Consider the following 15864-nt stretch of genomic DNA (forward strand, 5'->3'; position numbering starts at 1 on the left):
AGTTTAAGGTAAACGATGGTTCTGGAGTAATTTTGATGTTGCCTACTATAATAACCGTGAAAGGGAGAGGAGAGAGGATTGTAGGGCCATGCTATTGTTACGAAAAAAAGGCGATGATTCTTGCATTCATTTTAGAATTTTCTAGTGAAGGGTTTTTAGTACTCTGTATTAGTCTTGCCCCAATGGTGTTTTATGTAAAAAACACGCTAAAAACGTAACCCCTGTTGGTAATGCTATGTGGTTAAATATAATTCTTTAATAAGCTGGTGAAACTATTCAGACAAACTCATCCTATTAGTTAACATTGAACAGATTTTTTGAACTGAGATTTAGGCACTCGTATCCAAATTTTAAATAAATACTGATTAAAATTAATATATTCAAAGAGTTTTCTAAATATCAGTTTCGCATCTTCCATTTTTTTCTCTTTTAAGCGCGCTATTTTTTTTTAAATTAAGACGCCCATAACTTTTTTACATTAACAAAACCATTCAAAAACATTAAATTAAATTAATCTAATCTTATATTATCCTGTTACAATATCAAAGATTAGCAAAGCCCGACTCTCTCTACCCTGCCCTGTACAGGGCTAAGAGGGAAGACTGGCTTGTAGCCAGACAGTTTGTCACGATTCCCAAGCTTCGGTGGGCTGTCAACTGTTTTGAGCCCTACAAGTCTCCGGGAACCGATGGGGTCTTCCCTCTGCTTTTGCAGGAGGGCTTAGACCACATCGCCTCTCCGCTTTGCAAGATCTACAGACTCTGCATTGCTCTCGGTCACATAACTCGTGACTGGAAACGCTCTAGGGTCATCTTTATTCCCAAGCCCGGGAAGGCTTCCTATCTCGAGGCGAAGGCATTTAGGCCCATATGCCTGACCTCCTTCTTCCTCAAAATTCTGGAGAAGCTGGTGGACAGGTACATTAGAGACGAGGTACTTTCGTTAACTCCTCTCTCTTCTTCACAATTTGCCTACCAAAAAGGCAAATCCACTGAGACGGCCCTTCACGGCCTTACGAATTGCCTGGATAGGGCATTCGAGTTTCAGGAAATTTCACTGGCCGTCTTCCTCGATATTGAGGGGGCCTTTGACAAGGTCTATAGCTCGGTTATTACTGAAGCTGTCAAGAGATTTGGCATCAGCGACACTCTTGGCCGCTGGATCAAGTCCATGCTTACCGACCGCGAGGTGTCGGCGTCCCTCCTTGGGGACTCTCTAGGGGTGACTACCAGCAGGGGCTGCCCTCAGGGTGGAGTGCTCTCCCCCCTGTTGTGGTGCCTGGTGGTGGACGAGCTCCTGGGGAGGCTCGGGGGTGCTGGGGGCTCTTGCTGCTTCGGGTATGCGGACGATGTAGCGATAGTCTTTACGGGGAAGTTCCCGGATACTGTTACCGCGCTTATGAGATCTGCTCTCTCTAGCGTGGAGCAATGGTGTCAGGCGGTTAACCTCACCGTTAATCCTGATAAAACTGTCCTTGTTCCTTTTACGAGGAAGAATACTAAGGATCTGTTCAATGATATCTCTTTCTTTGGCCAGGTCCTGACAAAGTCCTCCGAGGTGAAATACCTGGGGGTGACTTTTGATTGTAGACTCACATGGAAGCCGCATCTTGATCGGTGTATTAAGAAGGCCAAGATGCTCTTCTGGAGGACCAGGAGCTCTGTCGGCCAGACTTGGGGCCTCAACCCCAAGGCTGTACACTGGCTCTATACTGGGATCATCAGACCCATACTATCTTACGGGGCACTTGTCTGGTGGACAAGGGTCCGGCTTAAGACGGTGCAGGCTGCCCTGCGCAAGCTTCAAAGGCTTGCCTGCATTGGTGTTACGGGGGCCATGAGATCGACCCCAACTGCTTCCCTGGAGGTGCTCCTTGACATGCTTCCTCTTCATCTCTTCATTGAGGAGGAGGCTGTCATGGGAGCCTACAGGCTCAAGATTAGTGGCTGTTGGGTTCCAAGACTTTGGGATTACAGCCATACGAAGCTCTATCGGGAGTACGCCGCACTTGAGCCGTCGCTTACGATGTGCTCTGACAAAACCGTTACCAGTTTTGATTTCACTAAGCCATTCAGCATCCACTTCCCCAGTCGGGCAGACTGGACTAACCTGCTGCCTCTTGGCACTGGGGGTGAAACCATTTGGTTCACCGATGGCTCCAAGACTGATTCCGGCGCTGGCGCCGGCTATTACTGTCAAACCACAAGGGTCGGCTTTTCTGCTTGCCTGGGCACCTTCGCTAGTGTGTTCCAGGCTGAAATTGCCGCGATCTGTTATTGCGCAGATTACTGTATTAACAAAGGGTATACCGGACGGACTGTGAGAATTTGAGGCTGCCCTGAACGCTCTGAACCAGTGTCAGATTTCTTCTCAACTGGTGCGTAGCTGCCTCGACCTGCTAGCGCGACTGGCATCCTGCAACAGGGTTCTGCTGTACTGGGTGCCAGGGCATAGCGGATATTATGGCAATGAGCAAGCCGATAGATTTGCGAAAAGGGGTGCGGAGGCCAAGCTCTTGGGGCCGGAGCCGGCCGTCCCCATCCCCTACAGGCACGTCAAACGGTGTCTGCATGACAGGTTGACTGTCATACAAAATCAGCTCTGGCACAGCATGGAGGGCCAGAGACAGACAAAGTTGTTTGTCGATGGTCCCTGCAGGTCTCGTGCTAGGGACCTAATTTCGCTCGGCAGATGGGATATTAGGCTGGCCACCGGTCTTTTGACCGGGCATTGCCGGCTTAATAGGCACCTCCATCTGATGGGTTTTGCCGACGACCCTCTCTGTAGGTCGTGTCAGGAGATGGAAGAAACATCCGCCCACGTACTTTGCGAGTGCGACTACTTCGCCTCGCTTAGATTAGAATATTTTGATTCACACACCCTGGTACCCTCGAGGGTCTCCTCTCTCACGGTGGAGCGAATTCTTCGCTACGCTGCAGCTACAGGCCTATTCAAGGCCTGATTACGAGGATGCACAATATGCCTTTGGCATCGGTGCTAGGGCGCGTACCCTCCTCATCAACAATAATAATGGGTAGCTCAAAAGTAGAAGATGTTGTAGAGTTTGGAGATTTTGAGAGGTCAGGCTTGGACGGGTCGGGTTTCGATAGGTCAGGTTTCGGTAAGTCAGGTTCTGATGCGTCTGGAAATATATATATTTCCTCAACCTCTGTTGGCGAGGGGGTAGGCGGAAGTGGTTCAGAAATAGCGGGTTTTGATAGATCGAGTTTCGGTGTTGGAGTTTTCGGGTCATCTGGAAGTTTCTGGGGATCTGACTCCGGCTTTGGCTTTGGCTGTTCAACATTTGGTACTTCGGACTTTGTTGTCTCCGGCTTTGGCTTTGGTTGTTCAACTTTTGGTGGCTCTGTAGTCAAAATCTTTGAAGGATCTGAAGTAGACGGGGTTGGCCTAGTTGTTGTTGTTGTTGTTGTTGTAGTAGTAGATGTTGGGCTAGTTGTTGTGGCAGATGTTAGGCTAGTTGTTGTGGTAGATGTTGGCTTAGCCGTTGTGGTAGGGGCTGAATTAGTCGAGCTTGGAGGTATTAGTTTATCCGTACTTGGAGGTATTGGTTTATTTGAACTTGGAGGTATCGGTTTAGTCGAATTTGGAAGGGTTGGGCTAGTTGATGGCGAAGTGGTCGTTTTAGGTGGGTCGGTTTTCGGAAATGCTGGATAGTAGGGTTTTGCGGATCAACCTCTGGGAAGGTCTGTTTCGGAAGCGTTATTTTGGGTGGTGGTGGTGGCGGTGGAGTTATTTTGGATGGCTGTGGTTGCACCGGTACTACAAGCGTCGTTGGATCAATAGGTATCGGCAAAAAGGGGGTAGTTCGCGAGAGAATGGGTATAGATGGCGGTAGAGGTTTATATTCTGGTTGAGGTTTTTTTCTTATTGGCGGAACTTCATGGTTCGTTTTACGCTTAATGGCTGCCTTAGGAATGTACTTGTAATCATTTTTTTTAAACTATCTCCAGCATTATCAATTTCGATTTCCACGTAATTGTTAGTGTAATTTAAACTTATATTTTTAGCATGCTTTGATACAGGATATTTAGATATATAAGGAACATCTTCGTAATTATCCTCCTTAAACTCAAATAATGTAGCCAAGGGTGAAGCAGCTGGTATTCTAAACCGTATGTTCTCCTCTCCTAAAACTTGCAGGTAAACGGGAAAGTTTATATCTAATTGTTTTCCCAGGGCCCCGTCTATATATTTATTTACTAATTTAAAAGCTAGTTTGCCTTTTAAATACGGATGACTGTTTATATCATCATTTAAAAGATCGACAAAATTTTGGGGTAGTTCGTAATCGTAAGACTTAACATAGCGTTGGACTGGTAACTCTAATTTATGGTATTCAATAGGCTCTCGAACAGCCGTGTAATTGCCCCGATTAGAGTCATTTGTGACCTGAATTTCAAACTTGTTAAAATCCTCGCTTATATTCACCCAATGATTTGGAAATATGATTTCCGCCAACCCAACTTCATAATCACTAGTCAAGTTAAGGGGCTGATGCAAATAATTTTTAAAACTTGACTGGGTATTGTTTGGATATATATCGAGACACGTATTAGACGCTAGAGTTAAAAAGAAGTCGTCATTCATGACTAACGCTTGTTTACCAACTAACACTGACTTCTTAGGCCAACGTTATTTTATACATAAAAAAAGATTGCCAATGGTTCGGTGAACTGGCCGGGATTTGAACTCGCCACCTTTTAGGTATCACCATAGTAAACACTGCCTTAACCCATTGAGCCATTGGCAATCTTACAAAACACGCCGTTTATTTTTTATCAAAAACTTTAAAAATTCTTAAACTTTTAAAGTCGCTATCCTTGAAACATCTACGTGAATAGTTAATTAAACCCTACCCGCTTCCAATAAAATATTTTCCTCAAAACAAGGAAAGTTTTAAGTCGTCATCCTTGAAACATCTACATGCATAGTTAATTAAACCCGACCCGCTTCCAAAAAAATATTTTCCTCAAAACAAGGAAAGTTTTAAGTCGTCATCCTTGAAACATCTACGTGATATTCTAGTATATAAGAGTCGTGTTTTAAAGAGAGAGTTACCAGTTACCTGGCTACGCTCTCCTGTTTAACCGTGTTCAGTACCATCTCTACTAAGATGACTTTACCCGCCGATCGTGGACTCACACAGCTTTTGCTGTGTGAGAAGAGACCAAATTCGATTTTTCCCTCCGTCTCGTCTCAGTAATAGCCTGGGAAGAGACCAAATTCGATTCATGAGCTGGATTTGGGCAACTTTTTTTTGTAATCTTTACTGGTTACATTTGACTACGCAAAAGTTGTCTAAATTTGTGTGGAGGCGTCCCACAACGCAACATCGAAAAAGTTGCGGAAATTTGAGTGAAGTCGCATTTTTTTTTGCGTCCCACCACTCAACGTCGGCCATAGTTCGGGACCAGATGCAAGACATCTACGTCAAAAATCCGGAGAATTTGGTCCCGGATGATGTTGAGGAGGTTCATGAATCAAATTTCATTGCGATAGTCATTTGCGTACATACAACGGACTATCGCAATGAAGGAGAAGTTCTGGCGCAAACAACCAGACCTGAACAAGAAGACCAGGCCCCCACAGTGGCTCGGATGTAACTTCCTTCGGGAGGTAAAGGGTCAACGAAGAATTTTATGGGACATGGCTCGTACAACCCGACAAGCCCTGCTACCGCATAAGGTTCTGCGTACCCTGCACAAGTTGGAGCACGTTCTCTTCAAAGAGGCCTTGACTTCGATGTCCTTCTCAAACTTAACAGCTGTTCGCTCGATCAACGTGGATACGATTCGGAGCCGAAATGCCCAAGATCTTCTTGAATCAATGGAGGCATGTACTTCAAAATGTGTTTTTTCTAACGCTCCTCAACTACCCTGTTTCTCGGTTATTAAAATTCATCCGTCAACGTTTATCCCGCGCCTTGCCACTCCAGGCCACCAGAGTGCCTGAAAAAAGCTGGTGGCCGACGCCCCGCTAGAGTGAATGCCACGTTGATGTCGTGAAATTGTTAATAAAACGCGGCGCTAATTACGATTTAAAGAGCGGCTTTCAGTTAAGATTTCGACTAAAATATCAAGTTTTGAAAATCAAAATGTCACTTTGAACAAGATGCTTTTTACACTAGAGATAAGAACAATTACCTTCAAAATTACGATTTAAAGAGTGGTTTTCATTAGCGGTAAAAGTGGCGGTAAATATTTTATGTTTTTTAATTTAGAATTCAGTATGTAACACGGTTTTTTATGTGGGAACAAGCCACAACTCAAAGAAAAGAAGTATTGACCTTCTTAATGACAAACAATGGCACTATCTTTGTTTATATTTATATTCTTGTTATTCTCTATTTTATTGTATATATTATTTGGTATTTGTTATTAAAAAATCTTTATTTGTATATTTGTCTTTGTTTCTCAGACATGGGCTTATGGCGGGAAATTTAAACAGGGATCTGGCAAAATAACACAAGTCTGGGTTGATCCATTAAAAGGATCATAAAGGAGGCAAAGCATGCTGGAAGGCAGGGTATGTCAGGTAAGATAAAATAGGCTAATCTTGGTTTGGAAGTTTGGTATGAGTTTGTCTGGATGGGGAGAGGGCGACCATCTTGGGGTGGCGGCCATCTTGGATCCATATGTATCTGGTATGAGTTTGTCTGGATGGGGAGAGGGCGGCCATCTTGGGGTGGCGGCCATCTTGGATCCATGCGTATCTGTATAGCTATCACTACTGACGCTCACTTGGCAGAACGAAAATATTATGTTCTTGTCTGTTGGGCTCTTGTAGTTTTAATTTGTAGGTAAACTATTTTAATACGATTTCTGAATTTATCCCAAACCGAATTTTTGTTGCTCTAAATTCTCTCTGGCCTTTCTACTTCATGATCATGCGAGTGTAGACGCGTTTCGACGGTTTCGGGCTTTCAGCCCTTTTCCCCCGGGAAAGACTTCTGAGCTGAGATACACTGCGGGGGAAAGCGGGGGCGTAGGTTTTTTTCAATATTTCAAAGTGAGAAGCATCGTCGCACCCGTGAATCTCGAGACTCATATCGGCATTGTATTTGGTTACTGCTTTTAGCTCTTTATTTATTGTTTGTTTCAGTAATGTTACAGTTTATTTTACTTAATACTTATCTCAATTAAGTGACCCGCGAGATACTTAATAAAATTGAGTTCGAGGAGTAGTTATCGTTTTAAAGTAGAATGTTTGAGTTGCAAAGCAGTTTTTATCAATGACTATAAGAAACCTCACGAAGCACCTTGACATAATGGTAAGATAGTTACAGTTGAAGGGGGTTGGAGCACCTTCAAATACATTTGACGCTGAAAAACGTCGTAAAAATGAAGCTACTGATATTGATATACCTCAGAGTCACGAACATTCATGTGAACCAAGTAGTTCTATTACAAGGGCTTTAAGGGTTTAGGGTGAGAAAAGACAGAGCCATCTTCAAGTACAAACACACCATGGATTTGCCTTTGTCTCGCGTCGAACCAATCTCACAGTGCTCTGGGTCCATCGCGAGCGAAGCCACCTTGAAAGACAATGAAACGGACGCTAATGACGATCTGAAGTACATAGTTACTAAGCAGCAAGAAATGTGTAAAAAATGCAACTCCATATGTGTTGCGTGCAACACGTGTATTCACCAATTTACGTGTTCTTGTCCGGATCGGTTAATACACACAGTGATATGCAAGCACATTCAACTATGTATTCGGTACCTCAATCAAAACACCATTGAAGATAAAGATTCCACTCCTAGAGTTCATAGTTACGGAAATGCAGTCTCAGAAAAAGGGTCAAATTATGTGAACAATGAAAAAGGTCCAACTGAAGACATTGATGAAATAAGCGTTCCCACAGACAAAACTTTCCTGATGAAGATTTTGGCAGAATCAAGTGGAAAAGAAAATCTCGAGTTGAAAAAAGAAGCTCTTATTTCAGAAGTCATGTCATTGATTGGTGCCATTACAAAATGTGAAAACAGTAATATTTTAGACGTAGTCACCAAACAGACCAGGTCATATAAGTCACTCTTAGAAATTCAAACTGCCGAAACCAAAAAAGATAACCAAGCGGGTAAACAAATGACAGACAGTTCTAGGGAAGAACGTAATAAAATACAGAATGTCCCCCATAATAAGTTGGCAGAGAAACAAAAACGGTTCTTTTCAACAGTGAAGAAAAGAAAGACAAACAATATACGATACGCGAAACCAGATTTAAATGAAAAGGCCTCACTTGTTTTTTATTTGTCACAACCTAACAGCGGAGCCACCACCAGCAAAAATTCTGAATCTGAACATTCTTACTGCAGGTTCAATGCTTCAGATGTACCTTGCCGTTCAAAACCTATTTCTAAGTTATCAAGATCTTTCGGAAAGGAAAAAAAGAAACAAATTCAGGCGTTCCTCGAGTTCTTCGTGAACAAAGAAAAGGTTGAAGAAACTATTAATGGGACACGTCAAATAGACGAAGAAGACATAGATATGATCCCTGAAAATTTTGACGACGACGTAATTAACATCAAAGACACAACGGTAGAGTTCGTCAAAGAATTCATTTCGCCAGATGCCTGGCTTGCAATACGTGAAGTATTGAAAAGTAAGAAAGCGGAATGGAAGTGCGGAAAATGCCCTACCGTATCAACGAAAATTAACATGGTGCAATGTGAAGAATGCGATTTGTGGTACCATTTAAAAATTGTGTAAATTTCACAGAAACCGACCAAAAAAGCACATATTTATGCATTTCTTGTAGACCAATGTGAAAAATAAAGTTCACTTTACCAAAACTATACTTCAAATGAAACATCCATAGTATATCAAAGCAATCCATAATTTAAAGAAACCGCCTACAAAATCACATTCTCTGGTTGGAAGCCTTGCGGGATTTTTTTTTCGGGGTTGGGGTTCCTATATACATACTAAACTAATAAAGACGCTTAATCCACAAATATAAATAAAATATTAGTTGGGATTGAGGCATACTTGCGTCAGAATAACGTGAAAGTACTAGAATACTAACCAAACTAATGCATCTTTCATTACCAATCCAGTAAATATACTCCATGGAAAAAAGGTAAGAGAAAAACGGCTCTTAACGCTCTGTAATTACTTCCCGCTTAGACCTTCACTTGACAACTTTACAGTAACAGCCCCTATATCGCCATATGCCAGCGTCTGACCAACGTAAAAGCACTACTATATTAAAATAAATCGACCAATCCTAAAAGAGGCGGTTGAACCCGCCTCCAAAAAAGAGTCGAACATTTAGTCGCAAGTATCTATAAGTCAGTCTGAATTTGGAAATAAAGCACAAGCGCTTGATGAAACAAATCTTACTAGTCCTTTACCAGATATTAGAAATAGTGCCGATTTGGAAATTCTTAGAACCGTTCACAAAGAACTAAAATTATCAACTGAGTCTGAATCCCCTATTTTAAAGAAAGATTTAGGTGAAAGCACATCTTCAAAACCCTGTGCAATTGCAGCTTTTCCAATTAGTGACTTGGAAACTGAAGAAATTGAATTGCGACTTGAAACATTTATTGAAACTAGCGTTTCTAGTTGTAAGACTGGTGTTTACTGCTGGCTATTCTTTTGCTACAAACGAACGAAAATTCAGCCAATTAACTTTTGTAAAAATGTTTTACGTACAACAATGACAGACGATAGACTAAATTATTCAATGCTTCTCAGCAGTGAAAAGGACTTAACAGATAGCATAGATCTGACTGATATTGTTCACTCGTGGTCGCAATTGAAACATAGAAGAATTAATGTTTTAACTTAAAATAGTATTGCGGCATTTTATAATGTACTTTGATGACAATTCAGATATTTAAGTAAAAATATAATTTAAAGTAAATGTAATTCATCAAAACATTGTAATCTCTCTAACACATTTAAACCTCAGTTTATACATACAGTATGTTCTACTATCTTAGTCTGTACAGTAACTTGATACTACATTACCACGGTTCGCTTGGCAAATTTTGTTTTCTAGTTGACAAATTGAAGTGGGCTCCCCCCCACCTAGTCCCTTCGAACGCCCCTGAGAATAGGTGTCCTTATCTGTCTGTTTTTACAAACTGTATGAAATTTAAACTTCAATTCGAATCATAATCTTTCTTGATTTTAGCTGTTTGTTCCGAAATGCAGCAGTCATACCCGTTTTTGATGTAAAAATTCGAATCATAACAAATGTTTGACCTAAGCAATTAAAACTATATTTCTCTTATCGATTGAACTTAATTTCAAATTACAATACATATAATAATTTCTAATTTCTGGCACTTTGTGGGTTTCAAAAAATGGTCTTGCTTAGCCATGGATTGTGCATAAATGTATTTTTTTAAGGACTGCGAATCAAAAGTCGTTTTTGTATAATTTATGCTCTTGTTAATAAAGGGCTGCGTTCAGTAACCGGCATCAAAAACATCGATGACTAAAAGATGACATCGATGTCTTACTGAACGGTTTTTCGCGTCTTTGGGCGTGACGTCATGATGCTCATTGGATGCCCATCAGAAAAATCAGCTGTGAGAGGAGGTTTTTTTGATGAGCATCGGATTCATGACGTAAATTTCGTCATTTTGCGCCGCGACCAAAAATGGGGGGAGATACATCCCAATCTCTACCAATTTAAAATAATGAAGAATTGACAAATATTATCCTTATGGATAATAATACTGAAAAGCAATATATTATTTTGGTAAAAAAATGGATTCTGAGAGAATTTCTATTTAATTGATAAATTGAAGTACAATATCTTTGTAAATAGTTCGGATTTATTATTTAAGCCTTTGCCGTAACTTTATCATAATATCGTCGCCATTAAGAAAAGCATCGATTACACAAAATTATGCCGTTCAACAACTGCAACGTCATCATGACGTCAAAAGAACACCGATTTCATTTTCCCAAACATCGATGTTTTTCCTGATGAGTGTTACTGAACGCAGCCAAGCATTTAGTAAAAAGTGGAACTATTACTCTGTTTTTTTATTTTTTGGTTTGCACTTACGTTATCCGAGAGATTGGAGTACTCCTTCAGTTCTAATTTTTTGCATTCCTCAGTCTTATTAGGGATTAAAGTATTTGCAAGATCAGACTTTTCCTAAACAAATACTCTTAAACTTAGTACACTAAGGGTTATATGATCAGGGTTGGCCACCACCTGAGAAGGTGTTATAGCAGAAGCCGTTTAGGCTTTACAAATGAAGTGCGTAACAAGTGCCGGGACGGGGTCATCTTTTTAAACTGAACTTTGGGGGAAACAAATGCTCTAGATGAAAAACCCATATTATTTAAAGTACTTACAACGAATTTATAGACATTAGAAGAAAACTCGCATCCGCATATACAGTTTATGTTCCTATTTGAAAATATTAGATTTTGTTTTTAGAGATCAATTTGTTAATAGTTTTGAACCTTGACACCAGGTTTTCAATGGACGAATTTACAACGATTTTCGCATATTTTTCGGAAAATGATAAAACTGTATCCATTACTTTGTCGAACTTCGCGTTTCTGCATAGCGGATGCTATTTCTATTGTTGCGGATTTATCTGTAGGCGCGCCTTTTTTCCACTGTAGGCAAAAACCAATATTAGGCGGTATACGAGTGACGAGGTTTTGTGGGACCGCGTGGTCCGCTTTGTTGAATCAAGTGCCCATTTTGAACTTATTATTATCGTTCATCAAATTCCTTCGTGGCTTTTAATCAGTTCATCTTTTTGACATAATTTCAAAATGACTAAACTCGATTCTGATGATTTAGGAGAAGAAATTAGAAAATACCCATATCTTTGGGATAAGAAGAATTTTAGCTTCAAAGATGATGTAATGAAAGATAATAGGATGAGTTCCATCAATGGACAAGTAAGTTTCGTATTACGTTTTGTGTATAACATTATTAATATTCATATCATTAGAAACCAACTGACTTCGAAATGGAAAGGGCTTAGAGACCGATATCGCAAGTTTCGGAGGGAATTTAGTTATAAAGCAAGCGATAAATTATAGACCAGTTTAACAATTTTGATGAGTTATCACTCTCGTGAAAATTAAAAACGGTAAAATTTCAATTTTCCCACCTTGTTTCTTATTAGCACGAGCGAAATTCACAAGACATCCGCCACTTTTCGTTCAAGGTTTGATGTCACCTAAGACTAATCACCTACCTAGACATAGCGCTCTCATAGAACACACGAGGTTGACATAAACCCTTTAGACGATAGTTATTGCTTGCTAAAACTCGTTTAAAAGTTAGAGAATTTCCCCCAATTACTGCTTACTGCTAAAACGAGCCCGAAGGGTAAAAACTTGAAGGTGGTCTTTCTGCGCTGGTCTCTCGTTTATTTTCTATGGCAAAAACACTAACTTCGGGCCATCGAGGCTAAGCAAAAAAACAACAAAAAAAAAAGCAGTTACTAGCTCGATCATTTACATAAATATTATTACCTAGGGCGTGATTAATGCAGCAAGGGAGTGATTGGGATATTGGGGAATTTAGTGTTTTAAGACTTATTATGAAGGAAAGAAAACATGCCTGTTTAATGAATTTTTGAAAATTTTTAATATCTTTATTGATAATTAGTTAAAAATGTACAAGTAGTAATAAAATTTGGACGAACATTTTCGAAATAACAACACTTCCTTCGAGTTTCAAATTGAAGAATGTTCGTTTTCTTTATTGAACTCTTTCTTTTAAATAAGACTGTCAATTTTATTGGACCTCCCCTAACCCATAACCACATTCTTAATCTTTATTTAAATGACAGACATAAACTCTAATGAAATTAGAGGTAAAGCATTATAATATTCAATAGATTCGCAGGTAGTCCTTTCTCCGTGTGATTAACCAGCCCACATCGTGACCGGTACTAATATAAATAAGCTAATCAATATTCATGTCTAACTTAAATCATTGTTTTAGTGTATGGTTTCAGGTTCAGCACAACGATTGCCCAGCCCATGCGTCCCGACTCGTTGCAAGAATTCTGGACAACGAAGGAATTTACGTTTCGGACTGGCCCACTCTCTCGCCCGACTTGTACAGGCGATTTAGTGTTTAGTTTTAATAAAAGATTAAGAATGTGTTTAAGGGCTAGGAAAGGTACAATAAAATATTAAGCAACAATTGAAACTGAAAGTAACAGTCTTATTTATTGTAAATAGTTCAATAAAGCAAACGAACATTCTTCAATTTGAGACTCGAAGGAAGTCTTGTTATTTCCAAATTTTCGTCCAAAGTTTAATAATACTTTTCTACTTTTAACTAATTATCAGTAAAGATATTAAAAGTCTTCCGAAAATTCTTTAAACATGCATGTTTTCTTTCCATCATATTAAAAATCTTAAAACACCAAATTCCCTAATATCCCAATCACTCCCTAACTGCATTTAATAATTTTTTATAAAAGTGATCGAGCTAGCAACTGCATTGTTGTTTATTTTCTTTTTCTTTTCGGTTTTGTACTACTCATCGTTGCCCGAATTTAATGTTTTTGCCACAGAAAAAAAAACGATAAGAGTAGCAGGCCAGCAGCGCAGAGAAGCCAACTTCAAGTTTTTACCGTTAGGGCTTATTTTATCTGCAATCTGTAATTTTCAGTTGCGAACATTACCGGCTTTCATTTATTTTACATCAAATTTTTTAGGCTTTTCCATCGGTAGCTTGGAACGTCAGTTGTGAAATTCGCCTACGCCCATCCGTTGATTTCGGTCGGCTTTGTTATTTAGCCTCACATTTGCACTAAACGCGGGATTCTATAGCAGCCCCAAGATCCATTTAGCGACGCTCAATCGAGTAGCGAATGTTCCTAGCTTGGAAGCTGTCTACTCTAAAGTTGTTTTATAGCTTTGGTCCCATTCGACAGAAGAGTTTTTTTGTGGTGTCCCATTCGACCAAACGTGGCAAAAAGGTGCGATTTTCAATATAATAGAGTAATATCTTTCACATATATGGCAACGTCATAACCCTCTATCTCTTACCTTAGTGATATCCCCCCTTCCGAAGGCAAATAGTATTCTCTAATACAAAGTTGCCTCCAACGAAGGGGATACACAGTTCACTCCCCCTCTCTACCGATATTACTCTATACATTCCCATTGGACCGAAATTCCAGTCAACTGGAAGAAGACCTAGTGTGTGGTTTTGCATTAAAAATATTTTTATCTTTATCACTGCTTATTTTTCTTGAAATAAATATGAGTTGAAAATGAATTGTTGCACTTATTGTAACTATTTTTACCTAAGGTGAACCTAACATAACCCAACCCAACCTCGCCTCAACTAACCTAACCTACCCGAAAACAGAATATTAATATTTTAATTTGATTTTAAAACTTCAAGACATTGTTGGAACTACCATTAAGACTATACTTCATTTTATGCAAAATTTGCTTATTATTTCTACATATCTCCTGCCTTGAAAGGAATAAAAGTGAACGTTTTAATTAGTATCACGAAACATTTATTTTTAATATTATTAACATACCTTTCGGACATTCGAACTAACAATCCATCGCAGTCCTACACCGTATCCACTACACCACCGAATCTCTGACGGCTCTAGTGTTTCAAGTTATATTGATGTAGTTTTTAGGGGCATATTTGGACGAATGGGATTACGGTCCATCGGGAATATAGCCTTTGGGCTAGAAATCTAAAAATCATTGCGGGATATTCGGTAGAATGGTATTTCGGTCCATTGGGAATTTGGTTGAAAAGAAACATACCGTTTTGCTTATGGAATAGTCAAATTTGTCTTTTTGAGGGGCTTTAGTGTAGTTTTAAAATAATTCGGTGTTATTTCCTGGATATTTCACTGTACATATTTGTCTTATAATAAGTAGAGGAATAAATAAAAAAATCACTTTATTTTCCATTTCACCTTCCCTTTAATCAACGTCTGATTTGTTTCAAAGAATTGCGCCACAAGAACAACATATATATGCATAAAGTGCCATAACATCTAACAAGCATTTTCACGAAAATGATTCGATACTCGATTATTAATTATCGCCACTCAAATCAAAGTTGCCATATTTTGAATAAAGGCTGATTACTCGTGACCTATTCATCCGCATTGAATTTGGTGAAAACTTTTCAAGATGAATCGACCCCAAGGAATTCGAAAATCTCATTTATAACCACGATAATACAATATTTTAAAAAATGTTAATTTTGACACTTCCGGTTTCCGGTATGTAAGTATGCAAAGGACAACTGTTAAACGGATAAAATACAAAGGAGGAATGCAAAACTATTATAACGCACTTGGTTTCAGAGCGCTAGTTTCAATAGTCTTTGAAATATAGTAAAATATGTGCGAAAACTGCAACACGCAAAGGATTTAAAAAACGAACATCTGGATCCACGAATCGGATCTAGCAGATGTTATTGTCTTTCCACCCAATGAGAACCAACACGCGACAAATACCTTTGCGAAAACGGATTGTTCGTGTTTCACTCGTCTTTCGAAATTCACCCGCAAAGAAAATCGCCCAGTGAAAACCGGGCGTTAACCGTTAATGCTATTACCTAGCGCCTAAATAGTCGATGACATATTTTCCTGCTTCCTACAATACGTTTTATACTGGAAAGCCCAATAGTGAAATAAATACACAGCCCACCATTTGTCGGTGTCCATTTACGTGTTTTGTGATTTACGTTTGTTCTACAATGTTTTCCTCGTATAACAGTTATAGGCCAGGACAGATAGGCCAAAAAAGGGCTTGACCTAGAACATTTGAACATAAAGATGAAAATTGGTACATGGGTTGTTTTTGGCCCAACAAAAAATATACTAAAAGTCCCCTGCTGTAGAGC

General features: G+C 39.6%; 1 protein-coding gene across 1 annotated transcript; it reads right to left on the reverse strand.

Annotated features, from left to right (window-relative positions):
- Positions 1-1140: 1140 nt before the first annotated feature.
- Positions 1141-2318, reverse strand: LOC149657108 (uncharacterized). Its single transcript, XM_089844798.1, has 2 exons — positions 2110-2318; positions 1141-2032 (listed from the first exon to the last, which is right to left on the reverse strand). The coding sequence occupies exons 1-2, from the start codon at positions 2139-2141 to the stop codon at positions 1732-1734; spliced, it is 333 nt and encodes a 110-aa protein (XP_089700924.1). The 5' UTR covers positions 2142-2318; the 3' UTR covers positions 1141-1731.
- Between the last annotated feature and the right edge of the window lie 13546 nt (positions 2319-15864).

This window comes from Phalangium opilio, unplaced genomic scaffold (assembly GCF_054372755.1).
Source record: "Phalangium opilio isolate 3A_F unplaced genomic scaffold, DU_Popi_V2 ptg000077l_1, whole genome shotgun sequence".
Taxonomy (NCBI): Eukaryota; Metazoa; Arthropoda; class Arachnida; order Opiliones; family Phalangiidae; genus Phalangium; species Phalangium opilio.

Excerpts from the sequence above, each read along its gene's own strand:
- LOC149657108 (XM_089844798.1), bottom strand. The coding sequence starts at position 2,141 with ATGGTTTCACCCCCAGTGCCAAGAGGCAGCAG. Across the intron at positions 2,033-2,109 it reads CCAGTGCCAAGAGGCAGCAG|AGCACATCGTAAGCGACGGC; the intron begins GTTAGTCCAGTC and ends CGGTTTTGTCAG.